Genomic DNA, 23,208 nt, shown 5'->3' on the forward strand with positions numbered 1-23,208 from the left:
AGGAGGCATTATCACAGACCTCACAAATGGAGTGCTCTCTGCTTCCAGTGAGGCCTAGGAGAAAGCAGTCAATTTTTACCTCTAAACTGCTTTGCGTTTTTCATATCTCTAATAAGTAAGCATAGAGCAGAGTGTACTCACGGGTCGTAGCCACCGAGACGACTGGGCTGTACTCATATTCTCCAGAGGGGCTGGTGACTTTCAGTCGAAATTTGTATAGTGTCCTTGGTTCTAGGCCTTCAACCACATGCCTTGTTGCATAACCCCTAGACAGGTAGAAACAAACAAGGATGCCTCTGACCACCTTGCTCTTTTCCTAGTTTTATATCATTTCCTGACAGTGATGCCTGCCTGGTTTTTTGTCTGAGGATGGAATGTTTTATATGTATTCACAATCTTCCACTGACAATGCAAGTGAGATTTTTGGCTTGGGGGAGGGTTGCACAAAGAAAATCTTTTCATGTGTACAGCAGGTTTTCAGTTTTATATAGTGTAGCTTTTGCCTTGCCTACATGCCAGGTCACCTAGGCAGCATTTCCCAAGAGCAGGTAACAACAGGTAGAAGCGACTTATAAATGTATCCACTGAATAAATCAGTATCAATCTGATCCTGCTTTATTGAATTCCTTGAAAAAAATGGACAGGTCACAGATCCATACCTTTGTGACATGTCACCTCTTTTTCCCATCTGGCCTAGCCAGTTGTGGTGTTGCAATTAAACATTCCATCCAGAAAGTAATGGGGAAGGCTCATGAGTCTCTGAAAGCAAACAACTCACAAGTCTTAGCAAGTTCCTGAAACTAGTAAGATTCAGAAGGCCGGGGGAGGAATTTTCCCACCAGCCTGGATACAAGAGAAAAGGAAATTTCCCACCACCTGAGCTGCCTAAGTAGAGACTCTCTGACCTATAGAGCTGCCTAAAAGTTTTTCAGAGCTTCAGGATTCCAGCTTTCATTAGTCAGTACCTTTGACCTTTGAGACCTCATGCTCCTATACCTAACCTCTCCCACATCCTCCCAGAAAAAAAAAAACAAAAACAATCTCATTGTTCACCAAGTTGCTCTTTGGTAAAATTGTTCCCATAGTGTGTCATTGGTTTGTTATCTAGAGTAAATAAACATTTGTTTATACTCTCCCCAAAAAAGTTTCACATAACACAGTGTTTGGTGCACAGCTGGCAACACACATGTTCTTTAAAAGAAATAATCACACTAACCCATAAAATTCATATTCAGATGACAAAGTTTCACATTTGAACAATTATTGCACACGTGTGAGTTTCAAATAGAGTTTTCAAGTAGGTAGATACGGCTGACAAACTGATAACTACTATATCTACAGCAAGCAAAATACTGCAGGGAACAGGCCTTAAGAAATCAAGCTAATGATGGTTTGCTGCTCAAAAGCAAATCAGTTTAGCTAGGAAGCCAGGCAATATAGTACAAAACAACTCTAACATCTTACATCATAGGTAAGTTCACCTAGGAATGCTGGTGGGCAACAGGAGTTAAAGTTTCTACTTTAGAAACTTTAAAGGGCCTACTGCCCTGCCCTTGCCCTCTCAGAGGATGCTGGAGCCAGAAGGTACAGGGAGGTGACAGTTCTCTGCTGTGAGGGAAGCTGAGGGGACGGCTCTGCTTTGGTGCACATTCTAAGACAACAAGCCTTCAGAGGGGACAGGATCACATGTGGCTCCTGATCTGACTCAATTCTCAGCTTCACTCTACGACCAGACATCGTTCCTGGGCTTTCAGTAGATCCAGGGTATCTCTGCTTCAATGCTGTATCTAACTAAATTTGGGCTTGTGCCTCAAAGGCTTGATCTTTGATCAGGAGACACACTATCTCCAGTTCTTTTTCTCTCTGCTTCACTTCATTCTTGCTTTCTTCCCTTCAATACACTTCCCCATGGCTCCATGCATGCAAGCTTACCATTGTCTTCTGTCATTTCTCTCATCCTCAGCAGAGCCTTTGCAGAGGCCAAAGCCATACATTACCATTTGCAAACTGACTGTTCAAGGATGTTTGTGCTCAACATAAATATTTACACATAAGTTCTGTTCTATGCAATTCAAACTTATCCCATGCCCATTTCTTGCAAGGTGTTGGGTCACACAGCCCTGGATGAGCTCAAGACTGAGTTAAATCATTCAACATCCTGCGGACCCTGTCGCCTAGAGTCAGCATCATGGCTGATAGAAGCTTGCCTGAACACACACCTGCAGAATAAAGATGGGCCTCAGCCTCATTTATTCATCTCCAGAGCCCACTAGAAAAGCAGTCTCTTCTCCAAGGTGTGGCATTAGAGGGGTGGCTCCAGAACAGAGCTTCCCTGACCCAGGGTGAAGCAGTAGCCTTCACCTTCCCATCCCCATCCCATCCAGAGCCTGAAGTCTGATTTTCTCCTGAGCTTATTCCCCTATGTGAGGAATGATGGGTGGAAGAGAGGGTTGTATGGTGTCCTGCAAGGAAGGTCTCTCTGACGTCTACAACAGACAAGATGTATCAGAATGAAATGTAAGGTTCAAAGGACACCAGCCCCAGGATGAAAGGCTTGTGTGCCTTCAAGCAGAGTACACATAGGATGAATCAGATCCAGGCATGGGAGGGAAGATGTCCCAGTGAGGTCCAGCTATATCACCCAGCTCCAAGTTTACCAAGACCCTTTCTCCTTGAAGCTCATCCAAAATTGAGATTCCAGGAGAAATTAGTAACTTGAACCACCACAAAGTTACTTCAGGCACCAAAATCCAACAGAGCCAAAAAAATAATAACCTGAGCATTAGACCTCTCTAACATCAGGCCCTGTTCCCTGCCCTCTGTTGGCAAAGTCAGCTCCATTCTGGTATCTTTACTTTGTAAAGTCATCCCTCTTCACTCAAAAAACAAACAAACAAACAAACAAAAAAGGTGCACATTCAACAAGGCCATCCATCCATCAATGCAGAAGCACAGGTAAGAGTCTAACCCTGTGCCCCGGAATGGGAGGAAGGTGTCAGGAGAGGAGCTGGGTGATGCTGAGGTTGGGTGATGAGAAACCTGTAGCTTTCACACTGGTGCAATGGGAGTTAGCCACTATGAGAAGTTCTAACTCCCTGCTATAGAGAGGCCACATGGTAAGATGGAGCCACTGGACAGTAGCCAGCAGTGACAGAGAGAAAAGTCCAGGAAGCATCCTGCATGCCAGCTTCCAGGAAGCATCCTGCATGCCAGCTTCCAGCCAACAGAAGACTACTGCGCCTGCCACAGTGGAGCAGAAGCCAGTGCCAAAGCCAGTGCCATCACAGGCAGCTGGGAGACAGACAGATGCACAGTTGGCTATACAGCCATATAAAATAATAAAGAAATGGTTCTGATTGCATTTAAAAAAAAAAGTGTTTGAATTTTTAAAAAACAGACAAGCATGAGAAACATAAATACACTCACCATCATGTGAACTCTCTAAACCAAGCAGAACAAATGTCCAGAAATACTACATGGGCTGAAAATTATAATCTAGAAAGTAAAGATGGCTCAGACTGGAGCAGGTGATTCTTAGGAATGGGTAGACTGTATCGCTCAGTGAGCATCCTCACTATGGTCTGGGTAGGGTTGGTCCCCTAAGGTATAGGTGGGCATGCCTGTGAGGGTGTGTGTGTGTGTGTGGTATGGTATGGCCTGTGAGGGTGTGTGTGGGGGGGGGTGGTATGGTGTGGCCTGTGAGGGTATGTGTGTGGGTGTGTGGTATGGTGTGGTGTGAGCACGTGCACACATACAAGTCTACACACAGTCTCCCTTGCTTGACGGCACTCACTCATGCCCCGTAGGTAATAGAGGTCTAGTACACTGGCAAACTTTAAGGTGTTCTGCTTTGGTTTTTTGAGGGGAAGCCTTGGAAATCTGCCTAGGCTAGTCCCCACATCCTGGCCTCCAGTGACCTCCTCTGTCTCAGCCTCCCAAGCACCTGGGATCACAGGCCTGAACCGGGATCCACTTGCAAATGCTTTAAATCTTTCATTAAAAGCATCCTGTATCCAAACAGTTCACACACTCCTCTGCTGTCTCCCCCCTCAATTATGGCACAAGCTTCCTGATTAATCCTCTCTGCTGCCTACTGTCCCTCCTCCCACCGCCTCATCTCAGGCAGCCACAGTGGCCCTCATAGACCATGTAGACCCTGCCTCTTCTGGACAAACAACTTCACTTGCTCCCCCCAACCTCTTTCTAGTAAAAGCCAGTGCTCTCTGGATAAGTCATAGCCGCATGGTTACCTCTTGCTGCCTTTTCGACCTCATCAACACCCCCCACCTGCTCATGCCTCTCCTCCACATTCCTCCAGGAGCTTTCCTATTTGACACTGCTTTGGCCTGGAATGTCCCCTTCAGTACCCCACACTTGCTTCAGGCCCTTAATCCTGGTCCCAGACCCCTAGCCTGCCCCATTCTTTCTTCTTTAGGACCTAGTACCCCTGACACACTATACATTTTTACTTGCATGTCTCATTTAACAGGTGTTTTTCTCAACATGAAGAATTCCTATCTGACTCCAGTGCCATATCTCTGGCTTTTGGGACAGTGTTTGCAATGTCATGTGCACTCAGTAATACATGACATAACGTGAATAAAAAGCACAAGAGGGTGGCAACTGTCACAGCAAGGAAGGGCAACAGTAAGACAGCAAGACAGTTGATGCAGAATATTACTCTTGCAGGACAAAGGCACAGAGAACAAGAAACACACAGAAAGGATGCCAAGGCATATTTAAAAGACAGGAAGTGCCTACATCAGAGACGGCTTGTGCTCAGAAATAAGAGGTAATCAAGCAGGTGTGGACAAGCTACACACACACACATGCACCATGTATATCACACAAAGAAACAGACAACACAAATATGTGTATACATGCACATGTGTGCACGCACACACACACACACACACACACACACACATACAGCTTTAAAAGGAAACAACCTTCACAGTGGAACATGAATAAACAATACCCTAGGGAGTCAGACTGTATGGCAGCCTTCACCTTCCATGTAGAGAAGACCCACATGAGATGATATGACAAATGAGAGTGAAAAAAACAAACAACAAGTCAACCTTCAGGGTAGAAAGAAGAGACAACGAGCAAAGAGACTCATCTCACTGGCAAATTCTGGGTAGTTCAGGGCGTGGGACACACAGGAACCAGACAGAAATAGAACAGAATACCCTGGCCTCAGGAAGGGGAGCAGAGCGGGAACCCACAAAACTAGGTAACTGTACTTCTGAGAACTATAAGGGAAACCCAAGCCAAAGATCACTCCAGATACAGACTACAAAGTGCTGATGGACCAGAGCCAAACTGCCAGGGCATGAGGAAGCCCCAGTACAACCAGCCCAGCATGCAGTAGATAACCACCCTAGTAAAGAAGGCATTTGCCTTAACGATCTAATGAGGCGGAAGATGAATGAGGTTGAGACTGCTGCAGTCCAAGCCTGCCACCTAGTGGTCAGATACGTGCACACAATTTTCCAAGGGATAAAAACCTTTCACCAAAAGGCCCTTGAAGCCAGGGTGTGCAGGTGATGCCACCAGCTCTGGATGGCAGACCACTATCCAAGACTGTTCTCTGGCCAGACCACAGCCAGACTTCTGAGGCCAAGTGAATGATGCAGACACTGAATCAGCTGGAGGCTGGTGCATGTGGCTTGTATCTGTCTAGATGAACCCTGGGCACTTGGTATCAAAGAAAGAAACAAGGAGAGAGAGAAAGAGAGAGAGAGAGAAAGAGAGAGAGAGAGAGAGAGAGAGAGAGAGAGAGAGAGAGAGAGAGAGAGAGAGAGAGAGAGAGAGAGAGAGAGAGAGAGAAGAAGAAGAAGAAGAAGAAGAACAAGAAGAAGAAGAAGAAGAAGAAGAAGAAGAAGAAGAAGAAGAAGAAGAAGAAGAAGAAGAAGAACAAGAACAAGAACAAGAACAAGAAGAAGAACAAGAACAAGAAGAACAAGAACAAGAAGAGCAAGAACAAGAAGAACAAGAAGAACAAGAACAAGAAGAAGAACAAGAAGAAGAACAAGAAGAAGAAGAAGAAGAAGAACAAGAAGAAGAACAAGAAGAAGAAGAACAAGAAGAAGAAGAACAAGAACAAGAAGAAGAACAAGAACAAGAAGAAGAACAAGAAGAACAAGAAGAACAAGAACAAGAACAAGAACAAGAACAAGAACAAGAACAAGAAGAACAAGAAGAGAGAGAGGGAGGGAGAGAGAGAAGGAGAGAGAGGAGAGGGGAAGCAGAAGAGAGAGAGAAGAGAGGGGAGGGAGAGGGAGAAAGAATGGAGGAAGGAAAGAAAAAAAGGAAGGAAAAAGGCAGGCCAAGAAGTAGCAGAAGCACATAGCCAGGACAGTTCCCCCATGCTCTGGCCAAGTCAGACAAGCAGAAGGCTGTCTTTTTCTTCCTCCATTAAAAAATATTTAAATATAATTAAAGATGAGAAGGATGGTTCAGTGGGTAAAAAGAGCATCAGGGCCTGAGTTCAGATCCTGGAGAGATGGCTCAGGGGTTAGGAGCACTGACTGCAGGTGGGAGGTGGGAGTGGGTGAGTGGGAACACCCTTATAGACGCAGGGAGAAGGGGGATAGGACAGGGAGCTTGTGGGGGGGGGAACGGGGAAGGGGACAACATTTGAAATGTAAATAAAGAAAATATACAATAAAAAAAAAAAGAGCACTGACTGCTCTTCCAGAGGTCCTAAGTTCAATTCCCAGCACCCACATGGTGGCTCACCACCATCTGTAATGGGCATCTGGGGCCATCTTCTGCTGTATCTGAAGAAGCGACCGTGTACCCACATACATGAAATAAATAAATCTTTAAAAAAGAAAAGAAAAGAAAGAAAGAAAGCAGGCTGTGACCCCACACACTGTAACGCCAGCACTGGAGTGGGGAGAGACAGGAGGAGAGTTGGGGTTTGCTGTCCAGTCAGTTTAGCAGGTGGTCATTGCCAGAGGGCAAGCTGGGCGTTAATGAAGGAACTTGTTTCAGTGGAATAGGGGCTGAATGAAAAAGCAGGGCACTCAACACACTCCTCTGGCCCCATGGGTTCCTATCCCTGCACATGCACATATACATTCACACACACATACACACACACATACATACACATGTACACACATGCACACACATGCACACACACAATACATTTTATATTATGTATATGTGTGTTTAGAAGGAAATCACCTTCATAATAGAACATGTGACATGATTAAAGAAAACCTTGGGGATTTGATGGCTAATTTTTTTTTGTCAGTTTTGATGTAAGCTAAAGTCATTTGAGAAGAGGGAACCTCGGTTGAGAACATGTTTGACCAGATATACCTATGGGAAAGTCTATAGGGCGTTTTCTTGATTAATGATTGATATGGAAGAGCCCATGCCCATTGTGGACGGTGCTAGTCCTAGGCAGGTGGTCCTGGAGTGTAAGAAACCAAGCTAAGCAAAGCGTGGGGAGCAAGCCTGGAAGCAGCACTCCTCCATAACCTCTGCAACAGCTCCTGCCTCAGGTTCCTGCTCTGACTCCCCACACCCACCCCCATGATGGACTATGGTGTGGAACTGTGAGCTGAAATAAACCTTTTCTCAACGAGTTGCTTTTGGTCATAGAAACCTAACTGAGTCGGGGATTCAAGGTCCAAAATTATTTTTATATGGTAACTATATTTCAGTTAATACTGTTTTCATTTGAATACAGAGAAATGCTTCTCAAACATCAGGCTATTATCGCTTAGCTAACAATTAAAGAGTGGGGTGCAGGGAAAAAATGACACTGGAGAGGGGAGAAGGAGACAGTGTGACATGAGACCAGACACACATCATCACCATCCAGGCTATCCCCCACGTCCCCACATCAGCACTTGGGTAGAATGCCTCTAGAGGAAAGGACAGACAAGCAGCTGACGAAACATTCTATGACCACACCATTGCCAGTCTTCTGTGTCCCATGGCACCAGGGAAAGGTTGGGGGGGGACGAGGTCTATGGGCTCTTCTATGCTAAGCCTTGTAGAACCTACAGTAAAGGTTAAGCGAGACCACACTTGCCTTTCTCTGGTATTTCTAAGTGTCAGGAAGAAGTGACTTTTGCAAAGAGCTGAGCGGCCAAAGGAAGTTAGGGCAACGCTGCCATGAAGACAAGGAACCCCCTTCTGTGGCACTTTGTGTAAAAGCCATAACTGCGAGGGCCTGCAGCCTGCCAGCAGTGGTCTAGTGTCACAGTACTGCACAAGTCAGAAGCCTTGGCCATCTCCCATTATGCCTAAACATTGGTGGGGACACCAAAAAGAACAGGGCACCACAAGGGAGAGCCCCAGCGCAACTCTCATGGGCACCTACCCAAACAGGGACCTGAGGTGAGGCTGCAGGCGGGGTGGGTGGACTGGCAAGCTTCGTGGCCTTTAGAGCAAGAAGGGAGTATAGGGGAGGGGACTTCACCTAGGGTGGGAAGGGTGGCCAAATAAATCAGAAGAAAATGCTAGGGACACTAACAAGCAAGGCCCTGATGTGGGGCGAGCCTGGCCTGGGGGCTGAGTTAGAGGCCACTCTGGGTGGAAAGAGTTGAGAAGGGGCAACCATGTCAGAAGAGAATAGAGCAGGCAGCTGGTGTGAACTAGAGGTGCTTCACCTGGCATCCACACAGAGGACAGCCCGATGGGGACCACAGCTCACTTCATCCTGCTACCTTGCCTTTCCATCTCTGCATTTTTTGCCATAGGAAAATAGAGTAGCATCCTTCTGGAGTCAAAGAAGCTCCAGTCATAGGGCATTCGTTCCTGTGCTGACCATTAGTGCTCATACCAAGAGTCCATCGGTTCAGCCCGTAACTTCAGGGGAGGCGGGGGGGGGGGGGTCCTCCGTGACCTGGGAAACCGTGCTATCTATGTGAGGAAAGCCAGGTGAAGTGTAAGCAGGCGTGCCTGCACCTACGTGTAAATGACACCGTAGCTGTGCATCTTGGGGTCCTCCTCCTCAATGGAGAACCGAAGCCACTGCTCCTGTGGTCCTTGCCGTTTCTCTTTCTGTTCCAGATCCCAGTACAATTCGATGCTGTGATGAGTCACCTTGCCCACAACGGGAGGATGCGGCTTTGAGAGTGGCACGATTTCTGAAAAGAGAGACATGGGGTTCAGGGCCGTTTCCAGAAGACCGGAGCTGCCTGGTGACCCAAATGATGAGACACCTCCCCTGTGAGCTTGACCCAGAACCACAAGGTCCACTGCCACCAGACCTGGTCACACACACCCTGGCTCCTGATAAGAGTCTCATGACTGCTCACCATCACTACAGATCTGCACAGGGCCCAGGCAAGGCAGAGGCTTGGGAAGTTTGTATCATTGTCCTTATTTTAGAAATGACCTGGATGCAATGGTGCTGTGCCCAGAGACAGCACTTACTGCATGTGAGTGTGCACATGTGCACATGTGTATACATATATGTACATGCTTGACCCTGAATGCCACTGCTAGTCAAGCTAACCCAACCATCAATGCTAACCCAACCATCAATGGATTAGCCACTGTATTTTTGCTTTCCCACTAAACTTAGCAAGATGCATCACCCCCATGACTTCCTGAGAAATGCATGTCCTATCCCTGCCTTTTCGTGCCCCTCTTCCAGGCCCCTCTTCAGGTAGGCACCCAGGTCTCACACTGCTAACACCGTACAACCCCATCAAGTGTCCCTGTCATGACCCCAATGTCCAAGTCAGGGAGTTTAGACCTCAGATAACTCCACCTATCCCCACCAGCAAAGCTTACCAAGTGTCTACTCACAGGCACTGCTAAGTTCAGCCAGGAGCTGGGAGAGCTTAAAACTAAAGGAAGGTATAAAGCAATGATTTTTACTATCTCCATCAAAAGCACAGAGAAGTTAACCAACCCAGGCAAGGTCACACAGTGTGGAAACACAGATGCTCTGGTGCTAACCCTCTTTGATCTCTGTTCTCCTCTTCACAAGGCAGATGTAAAATTCAGCCCTGAGATGAGAAATCCTTTATTGGCTCCTTCTCCAGATCTCCTAAAATCATTCATTTATGACCAGGTTTAACCCTTGAACTAACTTGAACCCCAATGGAATTTAAAGATAATCAAGAAAAGTTGGCCAAAAAGAAAGGAGGCAAGAGAGGCCAAGCAGGTGGATGTATAAACTACAGGATACACAGGAGGAGGGGGGCAGGCTGCTCCTCAGCACCCAGCAGGGCAGCAACCGGACTGTAAGAAATTAGCCCACAGAAAGGAGATGGACTATGCCACGAACAAGCTATGCCAGAAACGCAGATGTGTGCCTGACTTTCTACATCATTAGTGTGTTAAACAACAAATTCACAAACCACACAGCTCTTTGTGGTTTTAACACACCAAATGCCTCTGGTTTCACTCTGTGGTTATGACCTACAGCATTCCTAAGTCCTCGACTCCCAGCTAAACAACTAAGGGCTCTCAGGTCCCACATTGCGTTTCATATATGGTTTACAAAGAATTAGGTGTCAAACCTGGGAGAAATGGCTGAGCTGCCTATTTGTCCAGCCAGCCTCTCTCGGCATCACCAGGACCTGGTACAGAGTCATCCTGGCTGGTGTACTCCACCTTCTACCCTAGGCTCTCCAGCCCAGGGGCTAGGCTATTCTTTCCCCAGCTATTCTCCCCTATATGACCTCAGCCATTTTGGCTACCAGCCCTTTAGATCTCTTGGTCTCCTGTCCATCCCTCCTCACATGGCACAGTTCAGTCAGTTGGTCATGTTCAGTGGTTCAGTGTGGACTCTCCCAGATACTTCTGCCAGTGTTCTCCCTTATGTTTATAATAAAAACCTCAACCCCTTAGTCATGGCCTCCATTCACTCACTCATTCATTCATTTATTCATTCAGTTAGTTAGTTACGTTTTCATTCATGAATGACTAAGAAATGGATCAGAGGCTGCAGTCAAGAGGGGCTGTCCTCCCCATTAAAAAATGGAGCTCAGAACTGAACAAAGAATTCTCACCTGAGGAATACCGAATGGCAGAGAAGCACCTGAAAAAATGTTCAACATCCTTAATCATCAGGGAAATGCAAATCAAAACCACCCTAAGATTCCACCTCACACCAGTCAGAATGGCTAAGATCAAAAATTCAGGTGACAGCAGATGCTGGCGAGGATGTGGAGAAAGAGGAACACTCCTCCATTGTTGATGGGATTGCAAGCTTGTACAACCACTCTGGAAATCAGTCTGGCGGTTCCTCAGAAAATTGTACTACCGGAGGATCCAGCAATACCTCTCCTGGGCATATATCCAGAAGATGTCCCAACCGGTAAGAAGGACACATGCTCCACTATGTTCATAGCAGCCTTATTTATAATAGCCAGAAGCTGGAAAGAACCCAGATGCCCCTCAACAGAGGAATGGATACAGAAAACGTGGTACATTTACACAATGGAGTACTACTCAGCTATTAAAAAGAATGAATTTATGAAATTCATAGGCAAATGGATGGACCTGGAGGGCATCATCCTGAGTTGAGGTAACACAATCACAAAGGAACTCACACAATATGTACTCACTAATAAGTGGATATTAGCCCAGAAACTTAGTATACTCAAGATATAAGATACAATTTGCTAAACGCATGAAACTCAAGAAGAATGAAGACCAAAGTGGGGACACTGTGCCCCTTCTTAGAATTGGGAACAAAACACCCATGGAAGGAGTTACAGAGACAAAGTCTGGAGCTGTGACGAAAGAATGGACCATCTAGAGACTGCCATATTTAGGGATCCATCCCATAATCAGCTTCCAAACGCTGACACCATTGCATACACTAGCAAGATTTTGCTGAAAGGACCCAAATATAGCTGTCTCTTGTGAGACTATGCCGGGGCCAAAAAACACAGAAGTGGATGCTCACAGTCAGCTATTGGATGGATCACAGGGCTCCCAATGGAGGAGCTAGAGAAAGTATCCAAGGATCTAAAGGGATCTGCAACCCTATAGGTGAAACAACATTCTGAACTGACCAGTACCTCGGAGCTCTTGACTCTAGCTGCATATGTATCAAAAGGTGGCCTAGTCGGTCATCACTGGAAAGAGAGGCCCATTGGACACACAAACTTTATATGCCCCAGTACAGGGGAATGCCAGGGCCAAAAAATGGGAATGGGTGGGTAGGGACGTGGGGGGAGGGGGGAGTATGGGGGACTTTTGGGAGAGCATTGGAAATGTAATTGAGGAAAATACGAATAAAAAATATTAAAAAAAAAAAAAGAGGGGCTGTCCTGAAAATAGAAGCAGAAAGTGATACAGGACACAGGGCAAGGCTCTGTGAGAAGCTTTATCAACAGAGCTGTTCAGGAGATAGAGTTGTCAAATGCAGATTTGGGGGTGGGCAGTTCTGTCATTTAAGTGGGGCTAGTGTCACTGAAAGGAGAAACTGCTCTTGGACGGAGCCCAGGGACAAAGCCTTGCTGTGGCAGGTTTCCTGGATGAAGCTCATGGTGAGCGGTGAGGTGACAGTGCTGCCACATCTCAGTGTAAACTGGCTTTAGTACCAAGATGTGGGCAAGTCCCTCCACTTGAAAATTTGATCAGCCAAGCCTGAGATCAAAGCTAGAAGTGCAAGCATCAGTACAAACATCCATGACTGCAGCCGTGGGTCTGCCTTGAGGTGTAAACCACTGGCTGGGTGCACATTCCACCTCTTCCCATGGCAAGGATAGTAAAAGCCAGGGCCTGGCCTTGGGAGAGCTGTGACTTCAGATACTAAGAAGCCGACCCCAACGCCACTGCTGTCCTTGGTCTGTGGCATGCGTGAGATGCCGCTGCTGTCCTTGGTCTATGGCATTCATGAGATGCCACTGCTGTCCTTGGTCTATGGCATTCGTGAGATGCCACTGCTGTCCTTGGTCTGTGGCATGCGTGAGATGCCGCTGCTGTCCTTGGTCTATGGCATTCATGAGATGCCACTGCTGTCCTTGGTCTATGGCATTCGTGAGATGCCACTGCTGTCCTTGGTCTGTGGCATGCGTGAGATGCCACTGCTGTCCTTGGTCTGTGGCATGCGTGAGATGCCACTGCTGTCCTTGGTCTGTGGCATGCGTGAGATGCCACTGCTGTCCTTGGTCTATGGCATTCATGAGATGCCACTGCTGTCCTTGGTCTGTGGCATGCGTGAGATGCCGCTGCTGTCCTTGGTCTGTGGCATGCGTGAGATGCCACTGCTGTCCTTGGTCTATGGCATTCATGAGATGCCACTGCTGTCCTTGGTCTGTGGCATGCGTGAGATGCCGCTGCTGTCCTTGGTCTATGGCATTCATGAGATGCCACTGCTGTCCTTGGTCTATGGCATTCGTGAGATGCCACTGCTGTCCTTGGTCTGTGGCATGCGTGAGATGCCGCTGCTGTCCTTGGTCTATGGCATTCATGAGATGCCACTGCTGTCCTTGGTCTATGGCATTCGTGAGATGCCACTGCTGTCCTTGGTCTGTGGCATGCGTGAGATGCCACTGCTGTCCTTGGTCTGTGGCATGCGTGAGATGCCACTGCTGTCCTTGGTCTGTGGCATGCGTGAGATGCCACTGCTGTCCTTGGTCTATGGCATTCATGAGATGCCACTGCTGTCCTTGGTCTGTGGCATGCGTGAGATGCCGCTGCTGTCCTTGGTCTGTGGCATGCGTGAGATGCCACTGCTGTCCTTGGTCTATGGCATTCATGAGATGCCACTGCTGTCCTTGGTCTGTGGCATGCGTGAGATGCCGCTGCTGTCCTTGGTCTGTGGCATGCGTGAGATGCCGCTGCTGTCCTTGGTCTATGGCATTCATGAGATGCCACTGCTGTCCTTGGTCTGTGGCATGCGTGAGATGCCGCTGCTGTCCTTGGTCTGTGGCATGCGTGAGATGCCGCTGCTGTCCTTTGTCTGTGGCATGCGTGAGATGCCGCTGCTGTCCTTGGTTTGTGGCATGCGTGAGATGCTGCTGCTGTCCTTGGTTTGTGGCATGCGTGAGATGCCCTGTGCTCCCTTTGTGGGACAATGCTTGCTTAGCTTCCTGCTGACTTTGTCCTATTGTATAAAAGTTTCCTGTTGACTCTCGGCCATTTCCCCAGGCAAAAAATATAAGATGCTGACTTAATAATATTCCTTGGCATAAAGGCGTAGCTTGTGCAAGACCTTCTGTCCCCAGTTTTCCTATCTTCCTTATCTTACCCGCTGGTCCTCTCTCCTAGGAGCCTGTCCCTGAGGAATGACCTACTGGCCCAGGGCAATATCCAGTCCTCCCCCTTCTCCCTCCCACCTTCATGGCATCATGCACACACACACACATGCGCGCGCGTGTTAGTTAGTGCTGCCTGCATATCCATGGGTGTAGGACCATCTACCAGGGCACAGGCAGCCTACCATTAGCTACATGCAGCCCAAAACAATACTACTTCTCCCTAGCAGCTGTCAATCACTTGGCCATAGCTCTTCAGCTAGGGGTGGGGCCTCCAGCCATGCAAGAATGTGGACTGGCTGGTTTGGCAAGAGTCTTTTGCTCTTAGATAGTAACACTGCTGTGGGTTCCTGAATTGGAAGACAGCATAGGCAGAGGGCAGCAGTTCACAGCCATTCTTACATTCTTTCCACCCTTTCTTCTGCAATGTACTGAGCCTTGAGGATCAAAAGCTAACACTTTTAAAAAACTCAAACACTGACCAGTTTACTATTTGTTGAGCCAAAATGTTTGTACTCAAACTAACCCTTTTACTACCAGAAATGCTCTTGTAGGAACTGTTTTACAAACTCTGTCCAAGTGCTGCAGCGTATATGCAGCAACAACATACACTCTATGTATGCAACCTGGATGCTTTATTCATTCGTTCACTAACTTATACAGGGTCTTGTGCATCCCCAGGCTGCCCTCAAACTAGCTATGTAGTTGAAGATGACCCTGAACTTTTAACCTCCCACCTCTACCTTCCAGATATTTATATAGCTGTGCACCACCTGGCCCAGTTTATTTGGTATTTGGGGTGGAATGCAAGGTGTCCTACAGGCCAAGCAAAAATTTTGCAGCCATGGAGCTAGAGAGGTAGCTCAGAGGATGCAAGCAGGTTTGGTTCTGAGCGCCTGTGTTGGGTGGCTCACAACTGCCTGTATCTACAACTACAGAGAGATCACAGTCTGCTTCTGGCCTCTGTGGGTTCCACACACATGTGGCAGACACATGGATACACACAAACACACATCATTAAAAGACAAATAATAAAAGAATTTAAAAACTGAACTACATCCTTCAGTCTCAATGTTCTGTTTTTATGTAGAATACTTTGGTGTAAGTATTGGATCTTCGAAAAGTGTTTTTTGTGGTATGTACTCATTGATAAGTGGATATTAGGCCAGAAACTCAGAATACCCAAGATATACATACCACATGATGCTCAAGAAAAAGGAAGACCACAGTGTGGATATTTCAGTCCTTCTTAGAAGGGGGATCAAAATACCCATGGAAGGAGATACAAAATTAGCATATACTCTTCCGAAATCCCAAAGCACCACACAAAACAGCCATATGCATGTGCTAAGCATTCCCTAGGGGGAGCTTTATCAAGTATACACTTTTTAATATACTAGAAGTTGACTTTTATACAGAAAATGTGGTACATTTACACAATGGAGTACTACTCAGCTATTAAAAACAATGAATTCATGAAATTCTTAGGCAAATGGATAGAACTAGAAAGTATCATCCTGAGTGAGGTAACCCAATTGCAAAAAAACACACATGGTATGCGCTCACTGAAAAGTGGATATTAGCCCAGAAGCACGGAATAACCAGGATACAGTTCACAGACCACATGAAGCTCAAGAAGGAAGACCACAGTGTGGGTGCATCAGTTCTTCTTAGAAGGAGAGCAAAATACTCACAGGAGCAACTATGGAGATAAAGTGTAGAGCAGAGACTGAAGGAAAGGCCACCCAGAGACTGTCCCACCTGGGGATCCATCCCATACACAGTTACCAAACTCAGACACTATTGTGGATGCTAACAAGTGCTTGCTGACAGGAGCCTGATATAGCTGTCTCCTGAGAGGCTCTGCCAGTGCCTGTCAAATACAGAGGCGGATGCTCACAGCCATCCATTGGACTGAGCACAGGGTCACCAATGAAGGAGCTAGAGAAAGGACCCAAGAAGCTGAAGGGGTTTGCAGCCCCATAGGAGGAACAACAATATGAACTAACCAGTACCTCCAGAGCTCCCAGGGACTAAACCACCAACCAAAGAGTACACAAGGAGGAACTCAAGGCTTCAGCTGCATATGTAGCAGAGGATGATGGCCTTGTAGGACATCAATGGGAGGAGAGGCCCTTGGTCTTGTGAAAGCTCGATGCCCCTGTGTAGGAAAATGCTAAGACAGGGAAGTGGGAGTGGGTGGGTTAGTGAACAGAAGGACGGGGGATGGAATAGGAGGGTTTGGGGAAGGGAAATGAGAAAAGGGGATAAAATTTGAAATGTAAATAAAGAAAATATCTATTAAAAAAATTTTAAAAGAAAGAAAGAGAAAGAGAGAGAGAGAAAGAAAGAAAGAAAGAAAGAAAGAAAGAAAGAAAGAAAGAAAGAAAGAGAAGTGTTCTTTGTTTCACATTTGATAGCTAGACTTTGTCCCAAAGTCCTGTCTCACAAATTTAGGCTTAAAGTTTTTCTAAAGTTTCTAAACAGAGACTAGAAGCAGCACACACTCCATTCCTTGTGGTTCCTTTATACAACTGGTGGGATCTCCCAACTTTTCTTAAAAGTCTCCCAAAAAGTGAGAGGGTGAAATCACAAACCACAAGTCCCTCAAAAGGACAATTGTGACTGTGGTGCACACTGTGCGCATTACAACGCTCTCTGTAATAAAAACCCTCCGGAAAACATGACAAGTAAAACAATGTCATGCCTCTGGCGCCATTTGCCAAGTGATAAATAGTGAATATGAAGTCGTGAGAGTTCCATTCACTGTCCCATTCAGTCCTGTGATCACTCGGAAGAGGCCACAAGGCATCACTCTGAGTCCACAGGAATCCCAGGATAAAAGCTGTTGCTTACAAACCACGGGCCCAGGGTAGAAAAGGGTGGCTTAAACAAACCACTCTGCTCTGCCGCCCTGGGCCTTTACTTCCTGAGGTTTTAAAGGGATTTGTTAGAGTGCAGTTAAGATAACAGAAATGTGCCAATCCCAAGAGAGGACTCAAAAGATAACTGGGCGACTATCAGGCCATGAAGCATCCTCACGACACTCTGCTGGCCACAATCCAAAGCTACAGTTAAGAGTTGAGTGTCCAAACTCTGAAATTAATCTTCATGGTTAGAGCCACAAAAAAATGGGACATTATGAAGATTAAAAAAAAAAGTGAACCCATTTGTCACATAGATACATATGCCACAAAGCACAAATGTCACCTGACTTCTCTCCAGATAACACACCTGACTACACAGGAGCCCTAGCTCACTAGCAAGGGCCATCTGTGACCTGGCCTCCGGGGGCAGATGGCCCATCGGGATGCCAGCCCCTGAGGGAAAGTTACATGAACAGTATGACAATTCCTCATCACATTGGCATGTATCTATAGCAACTGTCAATCAGAAACATTCAAAATCAACATGCTGCATGGGTCACTAGCATTCCCACAGGTGGGATTTTTTTTATTTTTTATTAGATTTATTCATTTTAGTTTTATATGTGAGCATTTTGCCTATATGTATGAATTTGTTCCACATGTGACTGCAGAAGTCAGAAAAGGAAATAGGACTCCCTAGGAGTGGAGTTACAGATGGTTATCAACCACCCTGTGGATACTAGGGATTGAATCCAGGTCCTCTGCAAGGGCAACGAGTGTTCTGAACCCCTGAGTCATCTCTCCAGCCCCACACTTGCATCTTAAAAGCATCAAAACTCATGGAAGGATGAAAGTGTAGCTCGGGCGTCAGCACAGTCACGTGGGGACAATGCTTTCTCAGGTCCCTTAAAGACACAACAGCCAAAGTAAGCTAAAGTCCACCAAGCCTTCCACTGAATTTTTATACAATAGGGTCCCATAAGATTTGAACACCTGAAAGGACTGATATGCAAATAGACCGTGGAGCAACTTTCCTGCTAGTACAGCAGACTCTGCAGGTGGAGTGCACACACCATCGACCTGAAGCTGTTCAATATGTCTAATATGCTCTTATTTTCATCTCCAGATGCCCTTAGCTTTTTAATAAAAAAGGAAGGAGGGAGGAAGGGAAGATGGAAGGAAGGAAGGAAGGAAGGAAGGGAGGGAGGGAGGGAGGGAGGGAGGAAGCAAGCAAGCCAGCCAGCCAGCCAGCCAGCCCTGGCTGTCCTGGAGCTCACTTCATGACCAGGCTAACCTCGAGTTCTCAGAGGCACATACAGCTGCGCATGCCTCCTGAGTGCTGAAATGAAAGGTGTGCACCATTACAGCAGGTGCCCTTGGCTTTAACACTAGGAAGTGCTGCTCCCTCTGCTGGCCCTGCATGGATGTTCCTCCCCAGGGAGAGAAGGATGGAGAAGGATACTGCCTCTGCCTTAGGTACTTTTTCACTGCTGGAGTAAAACACCATGAGCAGGCAACTTACAGAAAAGTGTATTTGCGCTTACAGTTCCAAAGGGATAAGAGTGCATCACGTCAGAGAAGCATGTTTGCGGGTCACAGGCAAGGCAGCCAGAACAGGACGCTGAGAGAGCTCACATTCTCAACCACAAGCACGAGGCACAGGGAGAAAGTGCAAAATGGCCTGAGGCTTTTCATCTCAAAGCCTTCCCACAGTGACACACATCCTCCAGCAAGGTTGACCTCCTAAACGTCCCCATTCCCCCAAATGTGGGCCAAGCGGTCAAATGCCGGAGACTAGGGAGGACTTTCTCATTCAGTGTAGCACAGCCTCACTCTCTGAATGCAAAAAATAATAATAATAAAAATAACAAAAACATTGAAAAATGACTAAAGCTTACAAAGGACTTCACAGACCTAACATGGCTAATGCTTTTGCGACACAGAAACTCTCCTTGGAATTCCATGTGGGCAACAGATCATGGGCAAAGTCAGAAGTGGACTTTCCAAGGCATTTATTTTCCTTCCTGATGCTCAGGCTGGCCCTGAACCAGGAGCCATGCAAGACACTCCATCACAGCGTCTAACCTGCTGGGGACTTGGCATTCTTGATTCACCTGGAGCTGGAGAGTCAGGATCAAAGAGGGAACATAGCTCACTCAAGGCTGCACACCTGGTGTGGGGGGAACAGAGCTCTCAAGCCAGGTTCCTGGTTCCAAAGTCTGCAATCCCTCCCAGCGTGAGCTTCACCACTTTCCTCTGAGATGAACCATGAATGACTCTACAGTCATATCTGAAATCAGATATGAAAAGTCAGATTGTCACATATTTCTTGGACACAGTGTGTCACTGACGCTTAATTCAGATTGAGAAGTGGTTTTACTAGTAGCAACAGGAAAGTGTCTCAATGTGTATGACTGGCTTGCACGTGTCCTTAGAGAAGACGCAACTGAGGGCCTTGCCAAGGACTTCCACGCAAAAGCGGTGACAGCAAAATGTACTCGGCTTTCCTGGTGGTCAGCACAGTAACACAGCACAATCCAGACAGTGCGTTTCTCGCTGGGAGGACTCACTAAGACCAGAACTTCCCAACAGTGAGGAAGAGGAAGGCCAGAGTTAGAGCATGCCCAACAGTGTGAGCTAAGCCATCACTTTGATAAGTAGGAGAGGCTGCTGAGGATCCCCTCTTGCCAGGCCACAATCTCACTCCCAGTGACAGCCCCACATGTGCAAAGGGGGCCACAGCAGCTTTGCTTTGAGGAAGGGGACTGAAAACCACCCAAGTGGCCAAAATGAGTTACAAATGGTCTGTACACTCAGATACTATGTAGCCATTAAGATAAAGTTACAATTCACTCATTCTAAAAAATAACTGGGAGGTGCAATGTGCATAAAGCTAGGCTTTAACCTCTGTGAGGGGTGTGGAGACGGCTCAGTAGGTAAAGCTCAGTAGTGCTTGCTGCCAAGCCTGACGGCCAGAGTTTGAATCCCAAGACACAGATGCTGGCAGGAGGAACTGACTCTGATTTCCACATATGTCATGGCATGTGTGTGCGCTCACGCACACATACACAAATACACACATAAAATAAATGGAGTTCTAAAAATTAAAATAAAATCTCTATCAGGGAAATGAAACAAAAGTTATAAAACACTGAAAAAAACGACTTAACTAGCAACACCTAATTTTTTAAGCATGGTTGGTAGCCTGTGAACACTTTTTGTACTTGGTGTGATTTACTTAGAGAAGGCAAGGTACTGGGTACGTGGAGCAGTCAGCACCTTCACTCTGCTTTGTGCGTATGCCCTAAATGGACACCCAGGCAAACCACACTCCTAGTGTCAAGTGTTCTCATCAAGGCCAGATTCAGAGACTCAGGAGGCCTGCCTGTTTGGCTTCCCTGCATTTCAGTGACATTTTCATCTAAGTGGTGGCCAGGCCCTGGATGCAACCGCGTAAAACACATCCAGTCTCCTCCTGGCTCCTCCAGCACCACGTCTGGCTGCATGCTGTCATGCTTCCCATCATGATGACAATGGACTAAACCTCAGAAAGTGTAACCCAGCTCCAATTAAATGCCTTTTAAAAGTTGCCTTGGTCATGGTATCTCTTAACAGCAATAAAACCCTAACCAAGACACACGAGAGATCCAAGCATGGTAGCACAGGAGGGAGGCTGAGGCAGAAGCATTACTTTCAGTTTGATCATAGCCTAGATTACATGCTAAATAGCCAGGTACCCCTTAAAAAACATGCAGACATTCCCTGCTCCTCTACCATGAGAGTTCAAAGCATCAGCTGAGCCCATCATATGAGTCATTTTCTCCAAGACATGACATGGTCTCCTCAGCTCTGGGGACAGTAAGCAGCTAGTAAGCTGCCTTCCAAGGAGCCTGTTACAAACTCTCCATCCATCGAGTAGCAGAAATCAGTCACACAATTAGGAACTTCTATAATCCACACAAATAAAATGGAGTCGTGCATACTGCCCCAAAAATCTTCTACACTATCTGGCTTTGTAGTACAGACTGTGGTAGCATCCGCAGCCACTGTCTGGAGTTGCCTTGTGATGGTTTGTATATTCTTGGGCCAGGGAGTGGCACCATTTGAAGGTGTGGCCTTGTTGGAATAGGTGTGACTTGGTTGGAGTAGGTGTGTGTCACTGTGAGTGTGGGTATAAGATCCTCATCCTAGTTGCCTGGAAGTCAGTCTTCCACTAGCAGCCTTTGGATGAAGATGCAGAACTCTCAGCTCTGCCTGTGCCATGCTTGCCTGGATACTGCCATGTTCTCACCTTGATGATAATGAACTGAACCTCTGAACCTGTAAGCCAGCCTCAATTAAATGTTATTTTTATAAGACTTGCCTTAGTCATGGTGTCTGTTCACAGCAGTAAAACCCTAACTAAGACATGCCTTCACTGCCATTTTCCTTCTGTGCCTTCCAGCCCATATTCTCTGCCCTGCTATGGCACATGTGTAGAGGCCAGAATAACTTCCGGGAATTGGCCCTGCCTTCCACCTTGTTGAGGCAGCCTCTCTTTTCTCTGGCTTCTCTCCAGCCTAGCTGGCCTGAGAGCTTCCGGCCAGTCTTCTGCCTCTGCCTCACCTCTTGACATAGGTGCTGGGCTTACAGAACATGGGTTCTGGAGACTGAACTCAGACTGTGGCAAGCACTTGTGCCAGTTGAGCCAGCTCTCTGGTCCTCTGTTTTTAATGCCATTATGTTCTGGGCCTCTGCTGAGTATTGAGAATGAGGCGGATGAGATGGTCAGCTCCAGCCCTCATGGGGTCTGAGATTCTCGGGAGACACAAACACTAAGCAGACAACTGCCTGTCACAAGTTGTCACCTTGTGGCCAATGGGGTGAAAGGAAAGAGACAGGACAGATGTGTGAGCTCACACCTCAGGAAAAAGCCCAGAGACAAACAATGAAAAACATCCAAATATGAATGAGCACTATTCTTTCATTTCTGCTGGCAGTAATGTGTTCTGGAAATTTGCCCAATAAAGATTAAACAAAAAACAAATCCCACCATTGCACCAGCAACAGAATGGTCCAGCTAATAGAAAGTGCTCTGGAGAAAGGCTCACCTATATTCTTCCTCCTCCTCCTCTTCCTCTCCTTCCTCCTCCTCTTCCTCCTCCTCCTCATCATCATCAGGCTGGATTAAAGTCAACAAGTCACAAGAGACTCTAGGGCAGTGGTTCTCAACTTTCCTAATGTTGTGACCCTTTGATATAGCTCTTACTCCAATCATAAAATTATTTCATTGCTTCTTTATAACTGTAATTTTGCTGCAGTTGTGAATTGTGATATAAATATCTGATATGCAGGACAGCTGAGGTGCGACCCTCAAAGGGGCCAATACCTACAGGTTAGGAACCGCTGCTCCAGAGGAATGAGAACGCATGTGGCTGCCTTTGTATCAGCCTGTATCGTTTCCCTGCCTCTTACAAATGGGGCTCCCTTGCAACGTCCAACCACCCTGCTTCCTACAGCTTGCTACAAACATTTGCAATAAAAACAAAAGGATAAACAGAAGTGTTGGAAGACGTTACCACATAAGAACAAGTTCTATGCCTGTACAATAATCTCCCCAAGCACACTCATTCTGAGCAGGTTATGGGGTATATGCAGAAAAATCAACAACCTTTCACCGTCAGTATAGAAAGAACCAAGATCATAAATTAGGCATTAATTATCAACAGTGGCCATGGTTCTTTGCATCCATCAGGCCAACATCCTGCATAAGAAATCCCCTGCTCCTACTGGGGCCACGCTGTCATATTTATCTGCTGCTTGGCTCTAGGTAAGTCCTCCACAGCCAAGATTCATGTCCACGCTCTTGTGTCAGGCAGTAACTAAACCTGCTCTGCAAACAGAACCCAAAGGCAGCCACTAGATCATTCCAGAAAGCCTCCCCACCTGTGTATAAAACTGTTGGAAACAGATTTACTTCCCTCCTCTGCACCGGTTACAAGTGCACAACTTTGATCTCAGCTCAGCTATGAATAAATCTTTTTTAATCTTCCCATCAGGTATTGCTTCCCTCTCCCACCCATTCCACCCTCCATCCTTAACTCCCCCCCCCCCTACTTCTCTCATGTAACATCCTCCGTTCTTCATCTAAACATCCTCAAAATGCC

General features: G+C 46.7%; 1 protein-coding gene across 3 annotated transcripts in view; it reads right to left on the reverse strand.

Moving 5' to 3' along the window:
* The window catches only part of Fank1 (fibronectin type III and ankyrin repeat domains 1), a 120,224-nt gene that overhangs the window by 23,662 nt on the left and 73,354 nt on the right, over positions 1-23,208 (reverse strand). For all 3 annotated transcript variants that reach the window (XM_085841218.1, XM_021166203.2, XM_021166205.3), the window contains exons 2-3: positions 8,939-9,116; positions 142-266 (exon numbers count right to left, since the gene is read on the reverse strand). In XM_085841218.1, coding sequence (XP_085697344.1) covers positions 142-266; positions 8,939-9,116 — 303 coding nt within the window. The remainder of the gene's footprint in view (positions 1-141; positions 267-8,938; positions 9,117-23,208) is intronic.

This window comes from Mus caroli, unplaced genomic scaffold, assembly GCF_978045245.1.
Source record: "Mus caroli unplaced genomic scaffold, Mus_caroli_1 scaffold_8, whole genome shotgun sequence".
NCBI classification, from domain to species: Eukaryota; Metazoa; Chordata; class Mammalia; order Rodentia; family Muridae; genus Mus; species Mus caroli.